Raw genomic sequence first — 26050 nt, forward strand, 5'->3', positions numbered from 1 at the left:
AGTGGTCACCTGACCTGGGCATATATAAGGAAGAGAGGGAAACTTTTTAGTCAGTTGGGGCATCACTGACCTGGGGCACCCACGCAGGAGATTTAGAGGGTAGGGCCTAGTCAGGGGTCTATGCCACTGGGAGTGACAAGGCTTAGGTGCTGCCTCCCAAGTAGAGTGAGGAACCCTGAGCTAGCCCACTGATCTGGCCCGGCGGGAGGGGAACCCAGGGACCATCTGAAGTGACCTTCTAACAAGCCTTCAACTCAACACCCCCCCTTGTAAGAAACCAGGAACCTGCTTCAACCAAAGGGCTCCAGAACCAATAAGCGCCAAGAAGAAACCTACTTGCTCTAATCTGGACTACTGATGGAACAACCAGGTACTGGACTGCGCTGCACCTGCGCCCCCTGCCTTCACCTGGGCCTGCGCTGTGCTGCCTAACTCCCCCTGACTGAACTGCCTGTATTGCTGTCCTGCCTGACCTTATCTGGCTGCCCCACGCTAGCTCCCTGAGCTGACTGAACTGCCTGTGGCCTGAGGCGCTGTGTTAATTTCCTCCCCCTGAGAAGCGCTGACAACCTAAAGATTGTGGCCTCCTCAAAACGCTGTGATCCTCCTACCTGCCCCAAAGCGCTATACTTGCTCAGCGCTGTGTGTGTGCCTGGGAGCACCACCTCCTCGAAGCGATAACTGCCCCGATTCACTGCCACAGCCCAGGACGTCAGTGCAGCAGGGGCTGCCCCGTCAGGCGTGGTAACTCTCCCCCGGGCGGCCCTCGGTGCCAGGAGAGGGTCGCCGCGATCGCCTGAGCCTCCTGCCCCGTCGAGTGTTCCGTTGCGGCGGCCCCCATTGCCAGGAGAGGGCCGCCGGAATTCCTGTCAGGCCGCGCTAGGCCTGACAGGGCCTGAAGCCTTCCTCCCGCGTCACGTGACGGGAGACGCGGCTTCCCTGGACACGCCCCCCATCTGGCGCCGCGCAGCCATTGGCTGACGCTGCCGCGCCCGCCTGCTGGTTGGTTCCCAGGCCGCTCACGTCATCGAGAGCCCCGGAACAGGTAATCTCCTCGCCGGAGGGCTCGGGAAGTGCCGAGAGCCCTCCCTCCCCGCGAGAAGACCAACAGAGCTGCCCAGGGCCGGAGGGAGGCCCGAAGAGAGCGCTGGAGCAGCACGGGCCTCCCCTGTCCGACCCCTCACCCTCTGAGGCCTGCAAGTCCCCGGAGGGCTCTCTGAGAAGAGCGAGAGCCCCCCGACCAGGAGATCTGCGCAAGGGGCCGGCGAGGCCCAAAGAAGAGAGGTAAACCCCCCGGGGAGGAGGGCGGGAGGCCGGAGAAGGCCCCGAGTTCGCCCCTCCCCTGGGGAAAGTGTCACCGGGCCCCGTTAGCCCTAACTAACTGCCGAGAACTGGTGACTGAGCCCCGCTGGTCCGATTTGGCCCTCTTTGAGCACGGGACCTGGGCCAGGGCCCCTAAACACACTGTGAGGGCCGCACTGGATAAGAGTTAGCCCCTACCTGGGGTAAAGTTAATTGCTCATGTTACTAGAGCACTGTTTATTACTGCCTTAATGAAATGCTTCTGTGACTGTAGTCACCGATTATTATTGCTTTAATAAAATATTTTACCCATGCTGGAGGCAATGTGTAAACTTACCTGATGCAGTGTTTATTCCTACAGAAATGGGGATGCCTAATTAATGAAATGCTTGGTCTTGATACTGAGAGGTTCCCTGCTGACCAATGAAACGTGTTACACTGACCTGATGTAATGGTTGTTGATTTATGCGTTACTGAAATGTTCTAATGAAATGGACTCATGAGATCGTGAAACCCTGCATAATGCATTGCTCCCTTTGCTTCCCTTCAATGGAATATGCTAAAGAGTTATTGCTACTGTGAATATTGATTGCCTAGATTTCCAACCTATATATAAACTTATTGATTTGAATCAAACGTAACTGATGTGGACTCAGTCATTGCGTTTGCATTTACTGTCTCCGTGGTTGTGTGTGCTGTGTAGTCACTTAACACCTGAGCTTTCTGGTGCCTACCTGCTCGTGCCAGGCTACCCCCGGGGAACTGGTGACCCCAGTTCCTACAATAAGTGTATACTTGTAATAGTGATTTTATAATACACTAAGTATGAGTTACTATCTATGTAAATAAATGAAGTGGTGTTTGTATAAGTGTGTTTAGTTGAGTAAATGTTATTTGCATAAGTGAGTAGGACGCCTGCATAAGTGAATAGGATGTGTGCTGATGTGTAAAGTCGATGTACGTCTATAAGTATATTTGATAGTGTTCTAGTGATCTTTATCAGCATGTATGAGTGAATCTATAGGTAAGTGTTTAGATGTCTGTGTAGATATAGGAATTTTTAGGTATTTTATTTTGTAAATTACATTATAATTACATTATACATTAAATTACAAAATATACTTTCTCAGAATGAATTAATTTAGTTTAAATACTTTGTAAATAAGCAATAGACTTTTAAGTACAGTAGGTACAGTTGTTGCGATGGGCAACACAATTTCAAACACATTGCAACATTGAGCTCAATGTGAATTTCTAGTTAAATGCAATTAGTTACTTTATGGACTACTTTTCTAACCACAGAACTGGATCCTAGATTCAGTCCTGGGGCATCTCCTGTAAACAGTTGAGTAAAAGGGTTTTGGTTACAGTAGTGATTTTTAAGGAATAATATTGTATTTTAAAAGTTGACACTTAAAAACTTTTTCACATAGAATCACCAATGTTATCCTATGGGAGGAAATTCACTCAGCGGGTAAGTAGTGTTATCGTTACTTTTTCTTACTCAGTGGTGGATCCTGGATCAGTTGAAAAAATGTGTTTAAGTCATACAGGTGATTTTTAAGGAATATTTGTTGTTTGTGAAAATCGACACTCAGAAACTTTTCTGACAATGGATTCCTATGGAAGGAAATACAAGTTACTGGTAAGTACGGTTATAATTACTTTTCAGGGAAAGTGCTGAGCTAAAAGATGCAGCACTGGGTTCTCTCCTGATAACAGGTGAGTAAATTGGAATTCGTTGTTCGGATGATTTTAGGTGAATATTTTACAGTTCCAAAACTCCACACTTAGAAGAATTTCCAAGTGAAACAAGTCACTGTTAGCCTATGGAAGAAAATTCAAGTTACTGGTAAGTATGGTTAGAATTACTTTTCAGGATCAGTACTGGGCTCAAAGATGCAGCAGTGAGGTCTCTCCTGATAATAGGTGAGTAAATCGTAATTCGTAGTTCGGCTGATTTTACTTCGGTCTAGTATATATAGAGCCACTTTCCTATACCATCCCCTCCCTTCACCACTGTGCAAACATGCCCTGTAGCGCATTTTAAGTTGGGGAAATAATTCCCCTTCAATCCTGAGGGTCCCTAGGGTCCAACTAGCCCACTAGGTACATCCAGTAAGCGCCACAGAGCTGCGTAGCAGAGAGATGTAAAAAGGGGCATGACCTGCACCACCTCTCTGCAACGCAGCGCAGTGGCACTTCTTGGAAGCACCTGGTGGGCTACTTGGCCCTCATGGTCCCTCAGGATTGAAGGGGAATTTGTTCCCCAACTTAAAACGCTCCACAGGGCGTTTTTGCACACATCACCTCAGGCCCCGTCCCCTCCCTTCACCACTGTGTAAACGTGCCCTTTGGCCGTTCTAAGTTGAGAGATTAAGTCTCCTTCAATCCTAAGGGTCTCTAAGGTCAAACTAGCCCACTAGGAATCTCCAATAAGTGCCACAGAGCTGCGTTGCAGAGAGGTGTAAAAAGGGGTGTGGCCTCTGAACACCTGTCTGCAATGCAGCTCCCTGACGCATAATGGAGATACCTGTTGGGCTATTTGGCACTCAGGGACCCTCAGTAGTCAAGTAGAGTTAATCCCCCACCTTAAAACGCGCCACAGGGCGTGTTTGCACAGTGGTGAAGGGAGGGGGTGGGCCTGAGTTCACATGTGTGCTAACACACCCTGTGGGGCGGTTTAAGTTGCTTTCCAATGGGGCAACCAGATGGCTGGGCTATACTGGAAGTACCGACGAGGGCTTGTTTGCCTCACCAGTCCCAGCCAGGGCTCCAGGAGGTTGGGCGCGTATGCGCCTCGGTCCCCTCAGTCTTGTGCTGCGCATGGGTTACCAGAGAAGGGGGTACCCTTCCTCCAGATTACGAGGCACAGGGTACGCCGGAAATCCTCACAGGCTGGGGGCTCTCAACCGGCAGCCAGATGGGCTAGAGTTGGGCAAAAACCTCCCACCCTGTCCGGGCCACCATCCTCTGGCCGGCCTAGTGGCAAAGTACCTGGGACGGGCTCCATCGGGCCCCGGGCAGTCCTCCCTTGGGCACCCGGACCCGAGAACTCCCTACACTGGGCTCCATCCTCCACTCTGCCATGGGCCCAGGGCTTGTCGGGCGTTCCCCAGCTACACTTGGGTTCAGGAGCTCCGGCAGGGGCCCTTGGTGGCCCTGGGGTGGAGGATACCCTCCCCACCCCGGGCACCATCCTCAGGCCTACCGCGTGGCAAGGCGCTCGGGACACGGGACTTGGGTAGGAGTCCTCTGCACGTGCTGGCACGGGACCTCCGGCTGGGCCCCATGCCCCTGCTCCACCATGGTCCCAGGAAGGGGGTCCGTCGGGCCCAGGCAGGCCTCCCTCCTGCTTTGCCCACCTATCAAGGTGCTTGGGGGATCCCCTGGGTGGAGGTTAATCAGGGAACCCCATCCGCAGCCCTGAGCCCAAAACCCAGCCAGGGCCTCATAGACCCTGGGGCAGAGAGCCCTGAGCCCTCTAAAGGGCAGGTGAGAGCCCTCCCACGAAGGCTCGGGTGGGCCGATTGGCATCCTTTGGGCCTGGCCATCTGGGTGGCCATTCCCCCTCTGCCATCTGGTCATGTTAAATGCTTTCCAATGGGGCTACCAGGTGCACGGGCTGCCCTGGAAGTTCCGATGAGGCCTTTTGGCCTCCCCAATCCCAGCCAGGGCTATAGGAGGTCAGGCGTGTCTGCGACTTGGGTCCCCTCAGTCTTGCGGTGTCCAAAGGTTACCAGAAAGGGGGGTACCCTACCTCCAGATTACTAGGAACAGGGTACTCCAAAACCCCTCTCAGTCTAGCAGTTCTCAGCCGGCAGTCAGACGGGCTAGGATCCCCCCCAGCCTAGGGCTCTGTCCCCCGGCCCAATGTGTGGTGTGGTGCCCAGGATGGGGACCTGCAGACTCGGGAGGCCTCACCTCTGCCTGGGAGCCCGATGGGGTCCAGGGGCCCTAGGCTTAGTCTCCTGGCCCGTCGCTCTGTAAGGGGCCGGAGACGGGGTTCCCCTGTGCCAAGGGAGCCTGCCCCTGCATGGCTGGGTACAGGAGCTCTGAAGGGCCCCCCTTAGGGCCCTGGGGATGGCGCCACCCCACCCCGGGCTCTGTCCTCATGCCTGCCATGTAGCAGGGTGCCCGGGACGGGGTACCGTGGGCCTGGGAAGGATTCCGCTGAGCCCCTGGGCCCGGGAGCCCCGATGGCGTCCAGGGGCCCACTGGGCCCCAGGTCGGTTGCTCCAGCCCTGGGCCCTGTCCACTGTACTGCCACTCTGCCAAGGGTTCGGGATGGGGGTCCAGTGCAGACCTCCCCTGCTTTGCCTGCTTGTCAACGTGTCTGCAGGCCCAGGGTCAGAAAGTCCGTCATCTCCCCCATTGCAGCCACAAGGCTGAGGCCAAGCTGGGGCCCTGGGCCTCTGGCCCCCCATGCCTCGATACCCGCTCAACCTTTCATGAGGGCGCAGAGCGACCAGATGGCTGCCCTACGCGCCCGGCCATCTGGTTGTGCCTTTCCCATCAGCCATCTGGTTGCCCCTAATCCCTCTGTCATCTGGTCAAGGGCAATGCTTTCCAATGGGGCAACCAGATGGCCGGGCTTCACTGGAAGTCCTGATTAGGTGTCATTTGCCTCCCCAATCCCAGCGAGGGCTCCTGGAGGTTGGGCACGTTCTCGCCTTGGGTGCCCTCTGTCACCCAGTGTGCACAGATTACAAGAAAGGGGGTATTATTCCTCCAGAATACTATGGAGAGGGTCAGTCAGACCTCCATGAGGTCCGGTGATTCTGATAAAGGGGAAGGCACGACCCTGGGCTGCCCGCCTGGGTCCCCAGGGGTCTTGGTCCACACCTGCCTTCCAGCCCCTTCTCGTGGGTCTTTCCTCTGAGCCTGCACACCCTGGGAGCAGGTAGGGATGTGAAGCTGGCATCTCTCGTGCAGGGCGGCCTGCCAAGGGAGGCCCCAAAAGTACTCTTATCGATTGGGCACTCTCGGTCTGTTTAGGGACGGACTGCTTGGCCAGCCTCATATATTCTTTCAAGCAAAGAGCTTCCAGCCCACATGGACCATTCGACTTGAGGGCCTGTCGCCTGGTGGGAAGTCCTTCACCCTACCTCTCAGAGTGAAGGCTGAGCGGCCCGGTAGCTCGCTCCCCCAGTGGTCCCAACCGAGCGGAAGAGGTTGGGTGGTGCCAGGCCCTCGGATGCTGCTGCCTGGCAGGTCTTTAGGCCCTGCACACCACGCCGTCATCCCTCTCCACCCAGCACATTTCTGCAGAAGCTCTGAATGACTGTTCTGAGGGGTGCCGCAGCCGCCAGGCTTTGGCACCCCTGCGTCTTGCTCAGGCTGCGCCTCGGCCCACCTCTCCCTGCCTGGGGACACGGCTGGGCCTGCCAGTGCCCTTGCGACTGAACCACTCCAGCCCTCCAGCGAGCCCGCCCGCACAGGCAGGCAGGCTCCTTCTGCTATCAGACCCCCAAGAGGGAGGGGTGTGCGAAGGTTGATGGTCGGGGAGATGGGCACGCGGCTCCTGAATCCACCCCATCAGCAGGTGCGGCTACCTGGTTGATCCTGCCAGTAGCATATGCTTGTCTCCTAAGATTAAGCCATGCATGTGTAAGTACACACGGACAGTACAGTGAAACTGCGAAAGGCTCATTAAATCAGTTATGGTTCCTTTGATTGCTCCATCTGTTACTTGGATAACTGTGGTAATTCTAGAGCTAATACATGCTGACGAGCACTGGGATATGTGCATTTATCAGACCAAGACCAATCCGGACTCGCCCGGCCCCTTTGGTGACTCTAGATAACCCTGCTCCGATCGCACATCCCTGTGATAATACATTCGCATATCTGCCCTATCAACTTTCAATAGTACTTTCTGTGCCTACCATGGTGACCATGGGTAACGGAGAATCAGGGTCCGATTCCGGAGAGGGAGCCTGAGAAATGGCTACCACATCCATGGAAGGCAGCAGGTGCGCAAATTACCCACTCCCGACTCGGGAGGTAGTGACGAAAAATAACAGTAGAGGACTCTTTCGAGGCCCTGTAATTAGAATGAGTACACTTTAAATCCTTTAACGATGATCCATTGGAGGGCAAGTCTGGTGCCAGAAGCCACAGTAATTCCAGCTCCAGTAGCGTATATTAAAGTTGCTGCAAGTAAAAAGCTCGTAGTTGGATCTTGGAATCGAAATGGCGGTCTGCGTCAAGGCGAGCTACCCCCTGTCCCAGCCCCAGCCTCTCGGCGCCCCTTAATGCTCTTCATTGAGTGTCCTGGGGGTCCGAATAGTTTACTTTGAAAAAATTAGACTGCTCAAAGGAGGCCAGTTGCCTGAATACTTCAGCAAGGAATAATGGAACAGGACTCCAGTTCTGTTTTGTTGGTTTTCGGAACTGGGCCATGATTTAGAGGGACAGCCGGGGGCATTTGTATTGTGCCGCTAGAGGTGAAATTCTTGGATCGGCGCAAGATGAACCAAAGGGAAAGCATTTGCCTTGAATGTTTTTATTAATCAATAACGAAAGTCAGAGGTACAAAGACAATCAGATACCGTCATAGTTCCGACCATAAACGATGCCGAGAAGGGCCTAAGGGCCTGCAAGGGGAACCCGGGCTGCTCTCAGTGGGAGGTATGCGGGATGGGGAGCCACCTGGCTTTTCCTTTCGGTACCTCCTACCCGGGCAAGGGTGGGGTGGGCTACTCACCAGCCTGCTGGCATGGCTCGGGCAGTCCGGGTGTCCAGGCTGAGGGGTTTGAAGCCTCATGCGGTCCCTCCCGGTTAATCCAGGAGGGACCGGCAGTGGTGGGGCTGCCTGGTCCCATCACACTGGGAGCCCCCTTGCCCGCAGGTGGGTGGGACTCCCAGACCAAGAGAATGGTAAAGTTTTTTTTCTCCCAACGGTGCATTTTGACTCCCAGAGGGGAAGCCTTAAACAGGGTGCTTGGGTCGTCTTGCCGCACGAGCGGTGGATGGAAGGCCGTTGCCTTTCTCCCACCTCTCCTGTGCCCACAGCTAGGGGAACATTTTCAAAAAGTTGCCTGTGACTCTTGGCGGTGGATCACTCGGCTTGCATGTCATAGAAGAACGCAGCTAGCTGCGAAAATTAGTATGAATTTCAGGACTCATTGATCATCGACACTTCAAACGCACCTTGCTGGCCGGGTTCCTCCTGAGGATATGCCTGTCTGAGGGCCATCGCCAGATTAGCTGTACTTCCCTTCATCCCCCCACAAGGTCAGACCGGGGCTTGAGCTCCGTCCGGCAGCTCCTGGGGTGCGGGAGCCCCCCAGTCCTGCAAGCCATCCAAATGTCCAGTTGCTGGGAACGGGGGTCCGTCGGGGACAGGGCAGGCTCACCCGACCTGGCTGGGTTCAGAAGCAGGGACTAGGCCTGGGGGCAGGGGGTTGTGGCTGCCTAACTCCCCTCCGCTGGTGGAGGGACGTTCTCTGCCCACCCCTTAAGTGGAAAAGACACACACAAGCACACACATACATACACACATACGGTGCACAGTGACACGTGGAACTGCACCCCCATCATTCATCTCCCCTCACACACAGATTGCAGAATGCTGCCATCAGCACTTTGTAAGTGGAGTTTCCTGCCTCTGTATCTGTTATATAGATCACTCCCTAGCAGCTCAAGAGACGCAACTCATACCTGACTACCTCTCACTGCTTCCTGCTCCTCTGAGTATCCCGAGCATCAGTGAAGGCTCCGATGGCATCGAGGAGGGCTCATAGAAGGAATCAGAGAAGGAATCCGACCCCTTCTACAGGTAATTCTGATGCATTCTCCTAGGATGAAGGCAATGTCTAATGTTATACAATCTGGACAGGGAGCTGAAAACCTCGATCTTTTATCTGGTAGCGTGACTGATGCAGTTTGTCCAGAGTAAATTAATTATAATCAGTGCACTGTCTGTGCAGGGCGGATGTAGAAATCAAACCTAATTGCAGCATACACAATGCAGCAGTAAAAGTTACTGCTATGTTGCACAGGTGAGAAGGAATAAAGCAGTGCAGAGTTGTATCTGCTAAGACTGACCTGCTGCTGCGGTCGTGTCCGGCTCTGGAGCTCTCATTACACTGCCTTGCACGATGCACCGATTCGCACTATGGTGCAGAGGTGGGTTTGTGCTGTATAGAGGATTTGTAGTGGAAGCAGACCCTTCCAGTGTGAAGTCCTATACTTAAACTCAGAGGGATCCCAATCATTAGGACGTGTGCTGAGCCCGCCACACACATGCAATCCATAGGATTTGTAGTGGAAGCAGACCCTTCCAGCGTGAAGTCCTATACTTAAACTCAGAAGGATCCCAGTCATTAGGACGCATGCTGAGCTCCGCCACACACATGCAATCTGTACATTGGTAGTTGACATTTTGTGCAGGTTAATAATTCTATATTTGATATTTTAACCCCTTCTCTGCTAGGCCTTCCCTACCCTGAGCTAAGCATTTTTTTGGCTATTTGGGGATGTTTACGCTTAGGCCCCTGTAACTTTTTGACCACATAAGGTATCCACGCCAAATTTGCGTCCTATTTTTCCAACATCATTGGAATTCTAAAGGTACCCAGGGTTTGTGGATTCCACTGGAGAAGACCCAGAAATTAGCCAAAATACAGTGAAATTTTGTTTAGTTTTTGGGAAAAAATGGGGAACAAGGGATAAAGATGAAAGCATCTGTTTTTTTAACCTGCAAATGGTATCAAAAAAGGGGTTGTGGTGCTGAAATCACCATCTTCCCAGCTTTCAGCAAAAGCTGACTTTTATCAGACAACCACATTTTTTTACACAGTTTTGGCATTTTTCTGGGACATTGCCTATTTTTGCTATTTTCGTGCTTTCAACCTCTTTCCAGTTAATGGTAGAAATGAGTATTAAAGCAATAATTGATCCTGGAAAGCAATACATTTTAGAAAGGTAGACAAAATTACGAATTCAGCAACGGGTCATTTGTGTAGATCCTTCTGGGTTTCTTTATAGAATCTAACTGTTAAATATAGGAAAAATTGAAAATTAGAAGAAAAAAACAGCCATTTGTGTCAACGTTTTCACCTGTAACTTCTTCTAATTATGACAGCTGTTTGAAAGCAATATACCGTTACATCCACTTGACCTTTCTGATTGAGGGGTTATATAGGACTTGTAGGTTCACCAAGAATCCGACGAACCCAGAGTCAATATTTGAGCAGCGTCTTGCAACTTTTTTTATTATGTACCGGGTATATAGCAATTAATTTGGGAAAATATATACATGGAAAAATTGGTATGGAAGACACCTATGTATTTCTGAAATTGGATCAAAATATAGAGTTTAGAAACAGTAGATATTTGCACATTTCCAAAATTGTGAGTACTCACACTAGCATGAGAATCATAGGTCATTTTTCAAAATGACTTCTTTTTTACACCTTGTCTTTCATTTGGAAGGCAGCAATGCATCGAAGGTCAATAGCTAATAACAGTTGCTCTACAATTCTGTGTTACCCTAAGTCTCCCAATAAAAACGGTACCTTAATTGTGTGGGTCAGCCTAGTGCTCGCGACAGGAAATGGCTCAAAACCACCGTAGACACACCACATTTTCACAGTGTACACGGACCCACTTTTTGCAAAGTTTCTAGCTGTAGATTTTTAACCCTAGCTCTGCCGGCACTTAGGGAAAATTAGCAAACCTATACATTTTTTAAAACAAGACACCTAGGGGAATCCTGGAAGGGGTGACTTGTCTGGTACTCAGAATCCCTTGCAAACCTCATAAATGTGTCCAAAAAACACAATTTCCGCACATTTCTGTGTTGGAAAGTTCTGGAATCTGTGTGGATCCTCAAAAATCAACCCATCCCCAAATCCCCAAAGTGTTCAAATAAAAATGGTGCCTCACTCGCATGGGTGGGTCAAGTACCCACGACAGGCAAGGGCCCAAAACCTATTGCGGCGACATCAAAATTACCAATCACATTTGCATGGGGGGTCCCATGAGTTTATTGCCCTGGGCTCAGCGGTCATCTAGGGAAACCTACCAAACCCACACATTTCTTAAAACTAGACACCCAGGGGAGTCCAGTAAGGTATGGTTTGCATGGACCCCCCAACATTTCCCTACCCAGAATCCCCTGCAAATCTCAAATTTTGTTGAAAAATCAATTTTTTCTCACATTTCTGTGTGGGAAAGTTGTAGGATCACCGAGCTGACACAAATTTCCTACCACCCAGTGTTCCCCAAGTTCTCTCGATAACAATGGTACTTCACTTATGAGGGGAGGCATAGTTGCTGCAACAGGAAAGGGCCCAAATCGTACTGTGGAGACTTCAAAATTACCTACAGCAAAACTACCTGCTTTTGGGGGGGTACCTGGTTTTTTGGTATCGGACTCGCTGCCATATAAGGAAACCTACCAAACCCACACATTTCTGATAACTAGATTCCCTGGGGAGTCCAAAGAGGTATGGCTTGCGTGGGTCCCCCAAAGTTTCCATATCCAGAATCCCCTGCAAACCTCAAATTTAGCTGAAAAAAACATTTTTCACATATTTCTGGGTGGAATTACCATGCTGGCACACATGTCCTACCGCACAGTGTTTCACTTAGTCTCCCAAGTAAAATGATACCGCACTTGTGTGGGTGGGGCAAGGACCTGTGACTCACCGCACAGAAATGTGAGGAAAATGTGTTGTTTTAACAAATTTTGAGGTTTGCAAGGGATTCTAGGTAACAGAACCTGGGGAGAGCCAGACAAGTCACCCCATCCTGGATTCCCCTGGGTGTCTAGTTTGCAAAAATATATAGGTGTGCCAGGTTTCCTTAGGTGCCGGCAGAGCTAGGGTTCAAAATCTACAGCTAGGCACTTTGCAAAAACAGAGCCCGATTTCACTGTGAAAATGTTGTGTTTGGGCCATTTCCTATCACGGGCACTAAGCCGACCCACACAAGTGAGGTACCATTTTTCTAGGAAGACTTTGGCAACGTGGGTGGGTGGAATTTTGTAGATCCACGCAAATTCCATAACTTTTCATCACAGAAATATGAGGAAAATTAGTTCTTTTTTTACATAGTTTGAGGTTTGCAAGGGATTCTGGGTAACAGAGCCAAGTAAGAGCCACACAAGTCACCACATCTTGGATTCCCCTGGGTGTCTGGTTTTCAAAAATCTATAGTTTTGCTACGTTTCCTTGGGTACTAGCTGCGCTAGGACCTAAAATCCAGAGGTAGGCACATTTAGCAAAAAGTCTGTGCCTAGTGGGCTTTCTGACGCCCTGGGGAGGGGGGAAATCGGGGGCTATTGCCGGTATGCCCCCAAGGGGGGTTAGAAAGATTAGCTATTTTGTTTGGGTGGGTGGGGGCATTGGGATTCCCATTCTGGGCAGCCCCCACCCCTACGTATAAAAAAAGCCAGCATAATTGCTGGTGCCACGTGGGCTCCCTGCCCCCCAGGGGGCAGAACAGGTGCTACTGCCCCCATCTCCCTACTGGGTGGGACATAAATACAGTGGCATCTTTTTTGGTGGGGTGGGGGCATTGGCATTCCCATTCTGGGCAGCCCCCACCCCTGAATTGTGAAAAACATTTACCCCTCGTGCCTAGTGGGCTTTCTACCCACCCGATGGGTAAGATAAGGGGCTATTGCTCCCATCTGCCTCTCAGGGGGGAAGAAAGAGTGTGGTCATTATTGGAAGATAGGGGCTGCCCAGAATGTGCATGCCAATGCCCCCACCCCCCAAAAAAACAAATTCCTGTGGCCTAGTGGGTTTTCTGCCCCCCCCCCCGGGTGGCAGATCAGGGGCTACTGTCCCTTTCTCCCTCCTAGCCGCACGAGCACTGAAACATTCAGACTGAAACCAAATTTCAGTTTTGTTTTCCGTCTAATGAGACAGCGTGCCATGCGCACCTCGACATTAGACTGAAAACCTGCAAAGGGCCCCGTGAGGTTGGGGAAGCTCTTCCCCACCTCCCGAGGCCCAAAACAAATGTTGGAAATCCCTCAGCTGTTTGCAGCAGAGGGATGTCGTCCCCCTGACCTCATGACGGAATTGTTCCATCAAGAGCACAGGAGCACTGGTGCTCATGACGGAACCATTTCGTCATGAACACGAAGGGGTTAATACACATCCACCGACAATCAGTGATTAGTCTTGATGCACAATGAGACAGCACCTCATTCTTGGCACACACTGACCATCGGTGGCCAGCAATGGCACACACTGAGAGGCGATGGTGAATATTGGCACTCAGAGGAAACGGCCAGCATTGGTGCACACTTTGAGGGCCTGGTTTACACTGGCATAAACTGAGTGACGATAGCCAGTATTGGCACACACTGAGAGGCGATGGTCAGCATTAACGCACACTGAGAGGGCATGGTGTACAGCGGCATAAACTGAGTGACGATGGCCGGGATTGGCACACACTGAGAGGCGATGGTCAGCATTAACGCACACTGAGAGGGCACGGTGTACAGCGGCATAAACTGAGTGACGATGGCCCGGATTGGCACACACTGAGAGGCAATGGTCAGCATTAACGCACACTGAGAGGTCATGGTGTACAACGGCATAAGCTGAGTGATGATGGCCAGGATTGACACACACTGAGAGGCGATGGTCAGCATTAACGCACACTGAGAGGCGATGGTCAGCATTAACGCACACTGAGAGGGCGTGGTGTACAGCGGCATAAACTGAGTGATGATGGCCAGGATTGGCACACACTGAGAGGCGATACTCAGGAGTGGTTCCCAGACATGCACACCGGCACAGATTGTCCAGCTTTGAGAAACACCAAATCTCTCTGGTCAGCCCTGACATGAACTGAGTGTCTGTGTTAACATTTCACACACATTGACAGACTTATATAGACTGTAAGTGGCAGCTAGATAAGCATCATGCAGTGCAGACAATACAGACCTGGTACATACAGGAAGTTTCAGTCCAGATGTGGCACGCACTGAGGGTCACTAGCCAGTCTCTGCAGCCACACAGAGTCACTGACATGTCTTGCATCAAACTGAGACTTACTTCCAGCCTTGGCACACACACTGAGGGTCACTCTCCTTTCCTCACTGATTCTTGGCTGGAGCCAGAACACGCTGATCAGTCTTGGTGCACACTCAGATTCATTGTTTAATCTTGGCATATCCTGAGAGCCACTGGTTGATCTTGGCAAAGAAGTAGAGACACTTACCATCTTGGCATACACTGAAACTCAGTGACCAGTCTTGGAAGACACAGAGACTCAGTGACTAGTCTTGGAAGACACAGAGACTCAGTGACTAGTCTTAAATCACACTGAGACTCAGTGACCAGTCTTGGCACACACTGAGACTCAGTGACTAGTCTTGGAAGTTGGCACACACCGAGACTCAGTAACCAGTCTTGGCACACATCGAGACACATTGACTAGTCTTGGCACACAGAGAGACTCAGTGACCAGTCTTCGCACACACAAAGACCCAGTGACCAGTCTTGGTACACACTAAGACTCAGTGACCAGTCTTGGCACACACTGATTGTCTTTGGAGTGACTTGGCACACATTAACTGAGGATATTACAGGCTGTTCTGTGATATTGTACTCCAGCTACAGGCAGGCGATCCACTCCCACATTTAAAGTTAAACACCGGATTCTGTGATTTCTTCTCCAGGTGGTGAGGAGATCCCTCGTCTAAGGAGACAGGCGATAACACTGGGAGTGATGATTGCCGTCAACGTATTCATAAACATCGTGCTCTACCGGCTGGGTAAGATGTGTGGAGTTGACTTTCAGACACCCTAAGAGCCCCTGTGGCAAATGAAAGGGCCTCTCTGCCTCAGACATGATTAGAAAAACTACAGATAAAAAGAAATAGAGGCTCCTGAATCTACATTGTAATCACAGAATTACAGTGAGGAGGTGGTCGTCGGCCACAGCAGTAATGTCTGATTCAAAGATTTGTCTTAAACATTGTTTAATATGTACATTCTGCTGGATGATGAAGATGGAGATGGAGATGATGCTGATGATGATGATAATTAAGTGTTCCAAGTGCGGAGAGTTAGTAATGGACAATGATGATGATGATGATGATAATGATGATGGTGATGGTGATGATGATGATGATGATGATGATGATGATATTGATGGTGATTTTGATGATGATGATGATGATGTTGATGTTGATGGTGATGATGATGATGGTGATGATGATGATGATGATGATGATGATGGAGAAGATATTGATGGTGATTATGAAGATAATGATGGAGATGATGTTGATGGTGAAGATGATGATGGTGATTATGATGATGATGATGATGGAGATGATATTGAGGGTGATTATGATGATGATGATGATGATGATGATGATGATGGAGATGATGTTGATGATGATGATGGGGATTATGATGATGATGATGATGATGATGATGATGATGGAGATGATATTGAAGAGGATTATGATGATGATGATGATGATGATGGAGATGATATTGATGGTGATGGTGATGATGATGATGATGATGATGATGGAGTTGGTATTGATGGTGATTATGATGATGATGATGATGGTGATGGTGATATTGATGATGGTGATGATGATGATGATGATGATGATGATGATGATGATGATGATATTGATGGTGATTATGATGATGATGATGATGATGTTGATGTTGCTGATGTTGATGTTGATGGTGATGATGGTGATTATGATGATGATGATGATGATGATGAGGATGATGATGATGGAGAAGATATTGATGGTGATTATGATGATAATGATGGAGATGATGTTGATGGTGATGATGATGATGGTGATTATGATGATGATGCTGATGCTGATGGAGATGATATTGAGGGTGATTATGATGATGATGATGATGGTGATGAGATGATGTTGATGATGATGATGATGGGGATTATGATGATGATGATGATGGAGATGATATTGAAGGTGATTATGATGATGGTTTATTATTATTATTATTATTATTAAGTGTTTTGATTGTTAAGAGTGATATAAGGCTCCTGAAGAGGGCGCCCCGGTTAGTGATGGCTGGTAATGCCTTAGAAAGTGTTACTGTGAGGAGCTGTCACTGATGAAAGTGAAAGTGCTGTAAATATTGTGAGAAGTTTTCCTGGCATATGATGTCCACTATTCTAGTGGGCACATTGCACCAGTCCAATCGATCCTTATTGATTGTAGGTTTAGACAACCTTCATAGAAAGCTATCCTGGTGGTAGCTTTGGAGAGTAGCCTTCAGGCTAAGTCTTGAAGGAATGTAAAGCAGCTCGTTTTAAAAGTCTATAATCTCTTGAATGATCAAATGAAAGCAGAACCACACCAGTTATATATAAAAAAAATATGTATTTATTCTAAGCACACCCCTCTAGTCTCTTTATGAGGATAGAGGCAAAAGTACAATACAAGAACTTAAATACCACAAAGTAAATTGCACAGTATACATTTTGCCCTAGGGGCCTCACAAACCATATACTAAGAAAGTGCTATAAAAACCACGTAGAGCATAGAGATGCAGAGTGAAGGGTCTGGTAATGAATAAGAAAGACTCAGTATTAATAGCGCATTGAAGGTAAACATGTCTAACCCCTGCCACAGCACTACTGGAGGGAGGAAAGGGCTGAAGCACTTCCTGTTTATTGTCAGTGAAGTAAATTAGGGCTCTGCAGTTGGGGCAGGAAAATAAATTCAACCCTTCCTTCCTCAGTTAATCTCTCCGGTTTATGTATGCTTTCTCTCTCCCTCCCTCTCTCTCCCTCTCTCTCTCTCTCCCTTCTCTCTCTCCCTCTCTCTCGCTCTCCCTTCTCCCCCTTTTCTCTCTCTCTCTCTCCCTTCTCCCTCTCTCTCTCTCTCTCTCTCTCTCTCCCTCTCCTCTCTCCCTCTCCCCCTCTCTCTCTCTCTCCCTCTCTCTCCCTCCCTCCCTCTCTTTCTCTCTCCCCTCCTCTCTCTCCCTCTTCCTCTCTCTCTCCCTCTCTCTCTCTCTTCCTCTCTCTCCCTCCCTCTCTCTCTCCCTCTCTCTCTCCCTCTCTCTTCTCTCTCCCTCTCTCTCTCCCTCTCCCTCTCTCTCTCTCTCTCTCTCCCTCTCTCTCTCTCTCTCTCTCCCTCTCTCTCTCTCTCCCTCTCTCTCCCTCTCTCTTTCTCTTTCTCCCTCTCTCTCTCTTGCGCTCTCTCTCCCTCTCTCTCTCTCTCCCTCTCTCTCTCTCTCTCTCTCTCTCTCTCTCTCTCTCTCTCTTCCTCTCACTCCCTCTCTCTCCCTCTCCCCTCTCTCCCTCTCTCTCTCCCTTTCTCTCTCTCGCTCCTTCTCCCTCTCTCTCTCTCTCCTTCTCCGCTCCCCTCTTTTCTCACCCCTCTCTCTCTCTCTCTCTCTCTCTCTCTCTCTCTCCCTCTCTCTCTCTCTCTCCCCCCTCTCTCTTGCCCCCCCCTGCAGTGGAGAGAGCAGTCTACTACAGCCCCAGGGTGCAGAGCTGTGCTGGTCTCCAAGACGAGGCTGGAGGTGGTCAAGGGTCTTCCCAGAATCCTCAGCGCTCTCTTCTGAAAACCTCTCTCTGCCTCCATCCAGGTAAACACCCTTTCATCTCTTGTTTCTGCATGTTGTGGTTCATGCCATGTTCATGTGTGTTGGGGTTCAGCCATGTTGGTGACGTCACTCTGGGACAGTAGATGCTGAAAGTGAGGGCGGGGGCTGATGACGCTGGGATGAGGCAGTCTGGGGTAGAAGTGGTAAATGCAGGCTTCTTACTACTACCGAGGGCAGCTCCATGGACATATCTGCCTCACACCAGTGGTGTAGCAAGGATGCCAAGAGCTCTGAAGCAGCTACAATTGCAGAGCAGAGGGCCCCTCACAGCCCTGGGCCCCTCACAGCCCTGGGCCCCTCACAGCTCTGGACCCCGGTGTCACTGCACCTGCTGCACGCTCTTTAGGTACGCCCCTGCCTCACACCTACCCCAGCTCAGACTCTCACATGTAAATATGTTCCTAACATGTCATGTTGTATGTCCTGGTCTGTTCAGCCCTCACAGTCCTTCCTCCCTGGTCTGTGGTACCTCCAGCCCTGCTGATGCTCTTGTGTTACTGTGGACAGCACTTCTATCCACAGCTGTGCAAAGACACAAACACACAGAGGGTTGTGTGTCAGTGCCATTGACAGAAATAACGCCTGGCTTTAATATAGTGTCTAAAATATCATTTACAAAAAGTGAATCTCTTCGAGTGTAGATTCTCTGACTCTCATGTGTGATTCTTAAGGCACAATATCTTTGTCAGACAATATTTATTCCACAATATTCTGCTGCCAGAGCCACAAGAGGAGTCACTCTCAGATCACAACAAACATTTCAACACTTTGATGCATGAACCACTTCATCAGGTTGATCTGGACTCCTCTCGTTATCTCCTTCTCTCCCTCTCCGACACTCATTCTCTCTCGCTTCCACTGTCTCTCTTCTTTTTTCCTTTATCTATTTCACTCTCTTTCTCTATTACTGTTTCGCTCCCTCGCATCCCACCCATGTCGGTGGTCACATTCTCAACTCTTTTTTTACTAATCTAACAGAAGCCACTGCCCTGACTCCTTCCCCCCTGGTTTGGACCGATCACTATTTGGTTTGCATCCATTGCCCTTTGCATGAGCCACACCGTAAATCTACGGTCCGCTCAATCTCTAGACGGTGTTGGTCTAAACTAAAACTTGAGGATTTCTTCCATCTGTTATCCTCCGACCCGCCTGTCTTAGCGGACAATGTTGATGAGGGCTATGATTGTCTTTGTGAGTGGGTCACGAGGGCCCTTGACTCCCTTATTCCGATAGTTTCGGGTAAGTGTGGGTCTAGGGACCCGAGTCCTTGGTACGATGATTCATTGCGGGCATTGAAAAACATCTGCAGACGTGCCGAGCGGGTATGGCGTAAAGCCTATGCTAGTGATAAAAAAGCTTTGTATTCTGCTGCTGTAAAAATCTACCACCGAGCAGTATGCAGAACCCGTGCGGCATACTATGCCTTACAATTCCGCATTAGTACCAACCCCTCCAAAACCATCTTTAAAGCCCTGAAAGATCTGACTACCAAAAAAGTGATCGCGACACACCAGGGCTCTATTGCCCACTGTGATGCCTTGGCAACGTTCTTCCTGGAAAAGGTTCATGCCATCTACAGAGCCTTTCCGATGGCTGGCCCCCCTGCTATTGGCACCCTTATGCCCCTTACCTCGGATGTGTTACACTCCTTCCCGGCACTAACGTCGGTGAGTTTTGGTAAGTTGGCCCAACAGGTTAAGTCAGGATCCCCGGCTGACCCTCTTCGCCCGGCTTTGTTTAGTGACCTACCGTCTATTGGCTTGCCACCGGTCTGCTCCCTAATTAACATCTCTTTAACATCTGGCGTAGTCCCAGTGAAGTGGAAACAGGCGGTAGTTGTGCCCATCCTCAAGAAACCAACTCTGGATGCCGCTAAACCTGAGAACTACCGTCCTATATCCCTTCTCCCGTGGCCTGCCAAAGTGGCTGAGGCGCATGTCAACTCTGCCCTCTCTGACCATCTTCTACAAGCTAACATCTTGGACAGGACACAGAATAGTTTTCGGGCAGGGCATAGCACGGAGACGGCTCTACTGTATATGGTGGAGCACTTGCGTTCCGTGCTAGATGCGGGTCAAACGGCGGCGCTGGTGCTATTAGACCTAAGCGCTGCCTTTGATACCGTGGCCCACCCGATCCTTCTGCAGCGCCTGGCGGAAGCGGTTGTCACTGGTCCTGCGCTCCAGTGGTTCCGGTCTTTTCTTGCCAACCGTTCTTTCTGCGTTTCCGTTCCACCCTACCAGTCCAAATTCCATCCTCTGGATCTGGAGGTCCCTCAAGGCTCCTCGCTGAGTCCCACATTATTCAATCTATATGTGAGACCGCTGGCTGAGGTTGTCAGGCATTGGGGCATGACTATGGTGTCCTATGCCGATGACACCCAGCTAGCGGTTACAATCAGCGGGGATGCGGATGTGGATGCCCCCAGATTCCAGGACGGGCTTAGGGCGGTCGCCAGCTGGATGACGTCCAACTGTCTCCAGCTGAACGCTGGTAAGACGGAGGTTATGATCTTTGGCAAGCAGACGGACCTCTGGGGCGACAGGTGGTGGCCATCGGACCTGGGCCCCACACCTACTCCGGTCGCTCAACTGAAAAATCTAGGGGTGTGGCTTGATCCATCTCTTTCTTTTGAATGCCACACGAAGCGCACGGCGGCCTGTTGTTTCGGCATCTTGCGGGGTCTTCGACCCGTATTAAAATTCTTTGATGCGAAAACAAGGCAACTTGTTATCCAGGCCACCGTGATGTCACGCCTTGATTATGCCAATGCCCTTCTATCGGGCTTAAATCAGGCGGAACTCACCCGCCTACAGCGGGTACAGAATGCAGCAGCAAGAGCGGTCGTGGGACTGCCCAGATTTTGCTCTACGACCAATACCTTGCGCACGCTGCATTGGCTCCCGATCGCCCGGAGGATTCAGTTTAAAGTCCTTTGTCTTGCTTTCAAAATCATCAAGGGAGCACCTGCCCTGATTCTCGCCAACCTCCTGTCCCGGTACGCCCCGGGCCGTGCACTACGATCCTCTGATCTGCAACTAGCTGCTGTCCCCAGGTTCAAGCGCTGCCGGCCGGCGGCCGTTCGTTCCAAGTTCGTGCCGCCGTGTTATGGAATTCCCTTCCTTTTGAGATCCGGGCACTCGGTGATTTGTTTTCCTTCCGGCGGGCAGTAAAAACCTTTTTATTTCCTTAGCCCCCTTATCTTCCTTCCGTGCCTTGTTGTGTTGTGCTGCTACCTGGCGGGCGCCGGGACGCTCTTTTGCTGGAGCATCTGTGCGCCTTATAAATTAGCGTAACATAACATAACATAACGTAACATTTCTTTCTCTGCTTATCTCACTGCACCTGTCTCTCCCTCCCCCTCTCTCTCTGTCTCTCTGCACCTCTCTCTCCCTCCCTCTCTCTGTCTCTCCCTCCTCCCTCTCTATGTCTCTCTGTATCTGTCTCTCCCTCCTCCCCTCTTCTACCTCTTTGCACCTGTCTCTCCCTCATCCCTTCCTCCATCTCTCTGTACCCGTCTCTTCCTCCCTCTAACTCTCTGTACCTGTCTCTCTCCCACCTCCCTGGCTCCTCTCTGACCTCTCTCTCCCTCCATCTGTCTCCCTCTACCTGTCTCTCTCTCTCTGCCCCTCTCTCTGTCTCTCTGTCTCTCTGTACCTGTCTCTACCTCCTCCTCTCTCTGTCTCTCTGTACCTGTCTCTCCCTCCTCCTCTCTCTGTCTCTCTGTACCTGTCTCACTCTCCCTCCTCTCTCTCTCCCTCTCCCTCCCCCTCTCTCTGTCTCTCTATACCTGTCTCTCCCTCCCCCTCTCTCTGTCTCTTCGTCCCTTTCTCTATCTGTCTCTTTGTACCTGTCTCCCCCTCCTCTGTCCCAGTTTCCCAGTACAACTCTCCTGACAGACAAGGACGTCTCCCTGGACAGAGCTGCCCCAGGGTAAGGAATGAGCCTGGAACAGAAGATTCCTCTCCATGGAGAGATTTACAGCCTCATCTGAGAGAGACTCTGTGTCTCCACAGAGGTGAGAGAAATGCACCTTTTAACTTTCAAAACACACATTTGTTTTTGAATAAATATGCATGTTGTTCTGGATATTTACATGTTAAATACAAGACTGGATCAGAACACTATTTGTTTTGAATGTACTTTTTGCAGGTCACTGCCTTTCATGCATTGAAACCACCTGTGCTCTTGGACAGCACTGAACACACACTCTGCATATACTTCAGGTTTACCATTGCTTGCCCTTTTTGTAAACACTGACATCCATCAGATGGACACAGGATAAACAAATTTAGAATAGAAGTAATATGGTAATTATCCGTCACTAGGTAAACTATGGAACGTACTATCACACTATAGTTAGGGTTGTCTGGCAAGCGAGCTAGAAGGAGTATGGATGGAGGTGCGCTACTTACAATATTTTGAAAGAGTTTGATTATTTAAAATTGAACGATATAACGATAACTTTGTAATTTCTAATTGTGCAATTTGATTCATTTTTATAGGAAAATAAAGATTCCCTAACTATAACTAAGCTTTAATGTTTTTTTGTTTTTTCTTTCAATTTCAATGATATTTTAACATTTTTAATAAAATGGGTTTCAAATCATAGAGAACAATCTCATCGAGAGGAGTGTTCTTATGTAAAGGGTTGTATCATACAGACAAGGACTGTTACACAATGTAGTGTTATAGAGTGGAGTATCGTAGAGTGTAATACAGTAGAGTAGAGTGGGATAGCGTACAATGAATTAAAGTATGATAGAGTGGAGTGGTGCCTCGTACAGTTGAGTGGCTCGTATATGCCAGTTCAGTGGCGTAGCGTATAGTCATATATTTTAGTGTCTTGTCATATAGTACAGTGGACTAGTGTGTCGTAAAGCGTTGGGAAGTCTCGTGGAGTGTTGTACAGTGGAATGTTGTGGGATAGAGTTGAGTATAGATAGGCTGTGGGGTTTTAGGTTTAAACCTATAATAACTGATAAAACCCCACTGAAAGAAAAATAGCCCTCACCGGTGAAAACATATAAACACTGAAAAAACACCTGCACAACCACAAACTAAATGCCATTCAACGAAAGGAAAAAGAAAGTGAAATAGTAATTTTGTTCTTACTGAAGGGGTCAATAAAATGTAACTTTGTTATACAAGCTAGCAGTAAGAAAGACTGGCTAACAGTATTCTGCTTGAGTTGTGTTCTTTAGGGATGCCACTAAAATATTGTTTCTCCTTCCTTTTACTTTTTTCAGTTTTATGGACTTTGGTCTAAAGATGTCGGGTTTAGTTTCATGTTTTAGATCTAGTTTAATTATTTTATAAACTGCAGAGAATCAGGACATATCAAACTCATATTTGATATTTTGGCTGCATTTGATTCTTTCACTGATCGGTAAAATGGCTAGTTTCATAAAAATCTTTCCTAATATGTGTCATCACATTTACCCACAGAGAATGGGTAAAAACCCTTAATACATCAGACCCTCGTTTCTAATGGGTCTGTATTGATAGTAGGTGAATTGCCAACACCTCAGGCTTTAAACATTAAATCCAAGGTATAGTGACAACTATATATATCACCAAGCATCTGGGATAGTGGTGAAAAAGTGACACCAGACTTTTGGAAAACATGGAACGCAGTGTCACTTGTTATGCTCTGCAAAAAAGGTTCTTTCCAAGTTCAACAAAGATTGGAGTGATATTGTTTGTATTTGCAGTGATTCAGCTATGTATATAAAACATTTGTGTGATGACCTGTCAAAATTGATACCCGAGCTCAAGTGATTCCGTTTAGGAGATCCTTGCCACTTGTTAGATGGTATGCTGAAAGCATCCTTACAATCTTCAGAGTTAATGAGGGATTCTATTGACTTTTTAGTCCATTCTGGTGCACTGTTTTCTTATGCCCAGGAACTAAAACGCAAATATTTATCATTTTGTGCTTTATGTGGCATCAAAGAAAGAGTCATCCCAACTGTGTCCCTTAGCTGACGGTTCTCAGCCCAAGGGGCTATGAATGCTGAGAGGGCCTTTTCACAGAGGTTTACATGGGAAGGAAAGCGTGAGCGCACATGACCAAAGACTCACTGAAGAAGTATTGTATGGTGTACTACAATAAGATTAATTTGCAAAAATCTCTTTGGCCCTCATATACACTACACGTACACTGTCTATATACCATGTTCTTTCAGAGCAGAAAGCAAGCAATGATAAAAACAAAATGTTCCATAAACACCGGCAAAACACTTTTTCTGTTGTTTTTAGTGGCGTGAAAATGTGTAACCACTGAAAACAACAGTTTTTTAAGATATTGAAAACACTGAATAAACCCCACCAGAATTTACCAAAAATAGAAAGTGAAAACAGGACAGCCTAAGTATAGAGTTGCAAAGTTGACTTTATGTGGTTGAATTGGAGTACAGTGTCATAGGGCGGCAGACATTGTAGTAGAGTTTTGTAGATTACAGATGAAAAGAGTGTAGGAGAGTGTGGTAGAGTTGAGCAATGTAGGAGGAGCGTTGAACAGTGCTGTAAAGTACGTAGATTATAGTGAAGTGTAGTCAATTGGAGAATAGTGTCATCGGTGGCATACAGCGTGGTAGAGTCTTGTAGATTACAGATGAAAAGAGTGAAGGAGAGTGTGGTAGAGTTCAGCAATGTAGAGAGAAGCGTTGAACAGTGGTGTAGAGTACGTAGATTATAGTGAAGTGTAGTCAATTGGAGTTGTGTAGGATAGACTGGATTAAAGTGTCAGAGTGTAGTGTTATGTTGTAGAGTGGTGTGGAGTGGAGTAAAGTGGCTGTCGTAGCTTAGCATGTAGTAAAGTCTCAGAGAGTAGGGTGGTATGGTATATGGTGGAGTGAACGGTCTTTTGTTACACTGTTTGAAACTGTCATACAGTGGAGTATAGTGTAGTGACATAGAATGTATTAGAATGTTGTGGAGTGGAGATGAGTAAAGTGTGCTGCAGTGTGGTAGATGGGAATGGTATCAAGTGTGATAGAGTTGATTGTCATAGAGCTTTCTAGAGTGGAGTGGTGTAGAGCGGAGCGGTGGAATACTGTCGAATAGTGTGGAGAAGTATGCGGTAGATTTGAGTGGAGTAAAGTGAGGGGGAGTGACAGAGAGAGAGTTGTGTAGAGTGTGGTCGAGTATAGTACAGTGTTGTTTAGCAGCATAAAGTAAACTAGAGTGATGTCCACCTACATAGAGTAGAGTAAAGTGTTGTAGAGTGGAGTGCTATAGAGTGGATTACTGTTTGGTACAGTGGAGGGACATAGACTTTCGTTGAGTGTCATAGAGTGTGGTAGAGTGGAGTAGATTTGAGTAGTGTGGAGTGGAGTTGGGTGAAGTGGAGTGGCATAGACTGGAATAGCAGACAGTGGAGTACAAAGGAGTGGGATACAGTGAAATAGCATTGATTTCAGTACGCTACATTGGAGTGACGTACAATGGAGTGGCACAGTTTGGAGTGGGGTAGAGTGAAATAGCATACAGTCGAGTGACATAGAGTATTTGTGGCGTACAATGGAATAGCATATAATGGAGTATTGTAGAGTAGATTGGTGTACATTGAAATGGCTCAGTGTGGAGTAGCGCACCGTAGAGTGGAAAACAATGTAATAGAGAACTGTGGAGTGTCGTACAGTGTTGTAGCATACAGTGGAATAGATTTCAATGTAGTGGTGTACACTGTAGTGGCATAGAGTGGAATACCGTATACTAGGGTGCCACAGTAGAGTGGCATACAGTGTAGTGAAATAGAGTCGAGAGGCATGCAATGGAGTGTGGTCGAGTTGAATACCATGTAGTCGACTGGCGTAGAGTTTAGTTGCATACAGTGTGATAGTGTAGAGTTGAGTGGTGTAGAGCAGTGTTTCCCAAACTGTGGCCCGCGAACCCCCAGGGGTCCGTGAGACATTCCCAGGGGGTCCGCAGGACTCGAGTGCCTGTCTTTGTTGTGAAAAATGAAACGCCCATGCGTCCTCACAGCACACAAGAGCTGTGAATGTTGGCGCAGGGGCAACGAGACCACAACAATACAATCGGGAGGCGGGGCAGCGAATGGGCAGTCAGGGGGGTGGGGCCACACGGGGAACTGCGGCTGGGTAAACTTGTGGAACAGAAGGCAAAAGGGGCAAACAAACAAGGAAAAAACGAGTGGCACA

General features: G+C 48.9%; 1 protein-coding gene and 2 pseudogenes across 1 annotated transcript in view; all 3 read left to right on the forward strand.

The window, feature by feature from the left end:
- The first annotated feature begins 6854 nt into the window (after window positions 1-6854).
- On the forward strand, window positions 6855-7931 carry LOC144771367 (18S ribosomal RNA; annotated as a pseudogene).
- Window positions 7932-8349: 418 nt separating this feature from the next.
- On the forward strand, window positions 8350-8502 carry LOC144771173 (5.8S ribosomal RNA; annotated as a pseudogene).
- Window positions 8503-8966: 464 nt separating this feature from the next.
- The window catches only part of LOC144767902 (E3 ubiquitin-protein ligase TRIM39-like), a 53897-nt gene continuing 36813 nt past the window's right edge, over window positions 8967-26050 (forward strand). The window contains exons 1-4 of the mRNA XM_078651244.1: window positions 8967-9085; window positions 14954-15049; window positions 17736-17867; window positions 21760-21903. Of these exons, the coding sequence (XP_078507370.1) occupies window positions 9028-9085; window positions 14954-15049; window positions 17736-17867; window positions 21760-21903 (430 nt within the window). The 5' untranslated portion in view covers window positions 8967-9027. The remainder of the gene's footprint in view (window positions 9086-14953; window positions 15050-17735; window positions 17868-21759; window positions 21904-26050) is intronic.

Source organism: Lissotriton helveticus, chromosome 7 (assembly GCF_964261635.1).
Source record: "Lissotriton helveticus chromosome 7, aLisHel1.1, whole genome shotgun sequence".
NCBI lineage: Eukaryota > Metazoa > Chordata > Amphibia > Caudata > Salamandridae > Lissotriton > Lissotriton helveticus.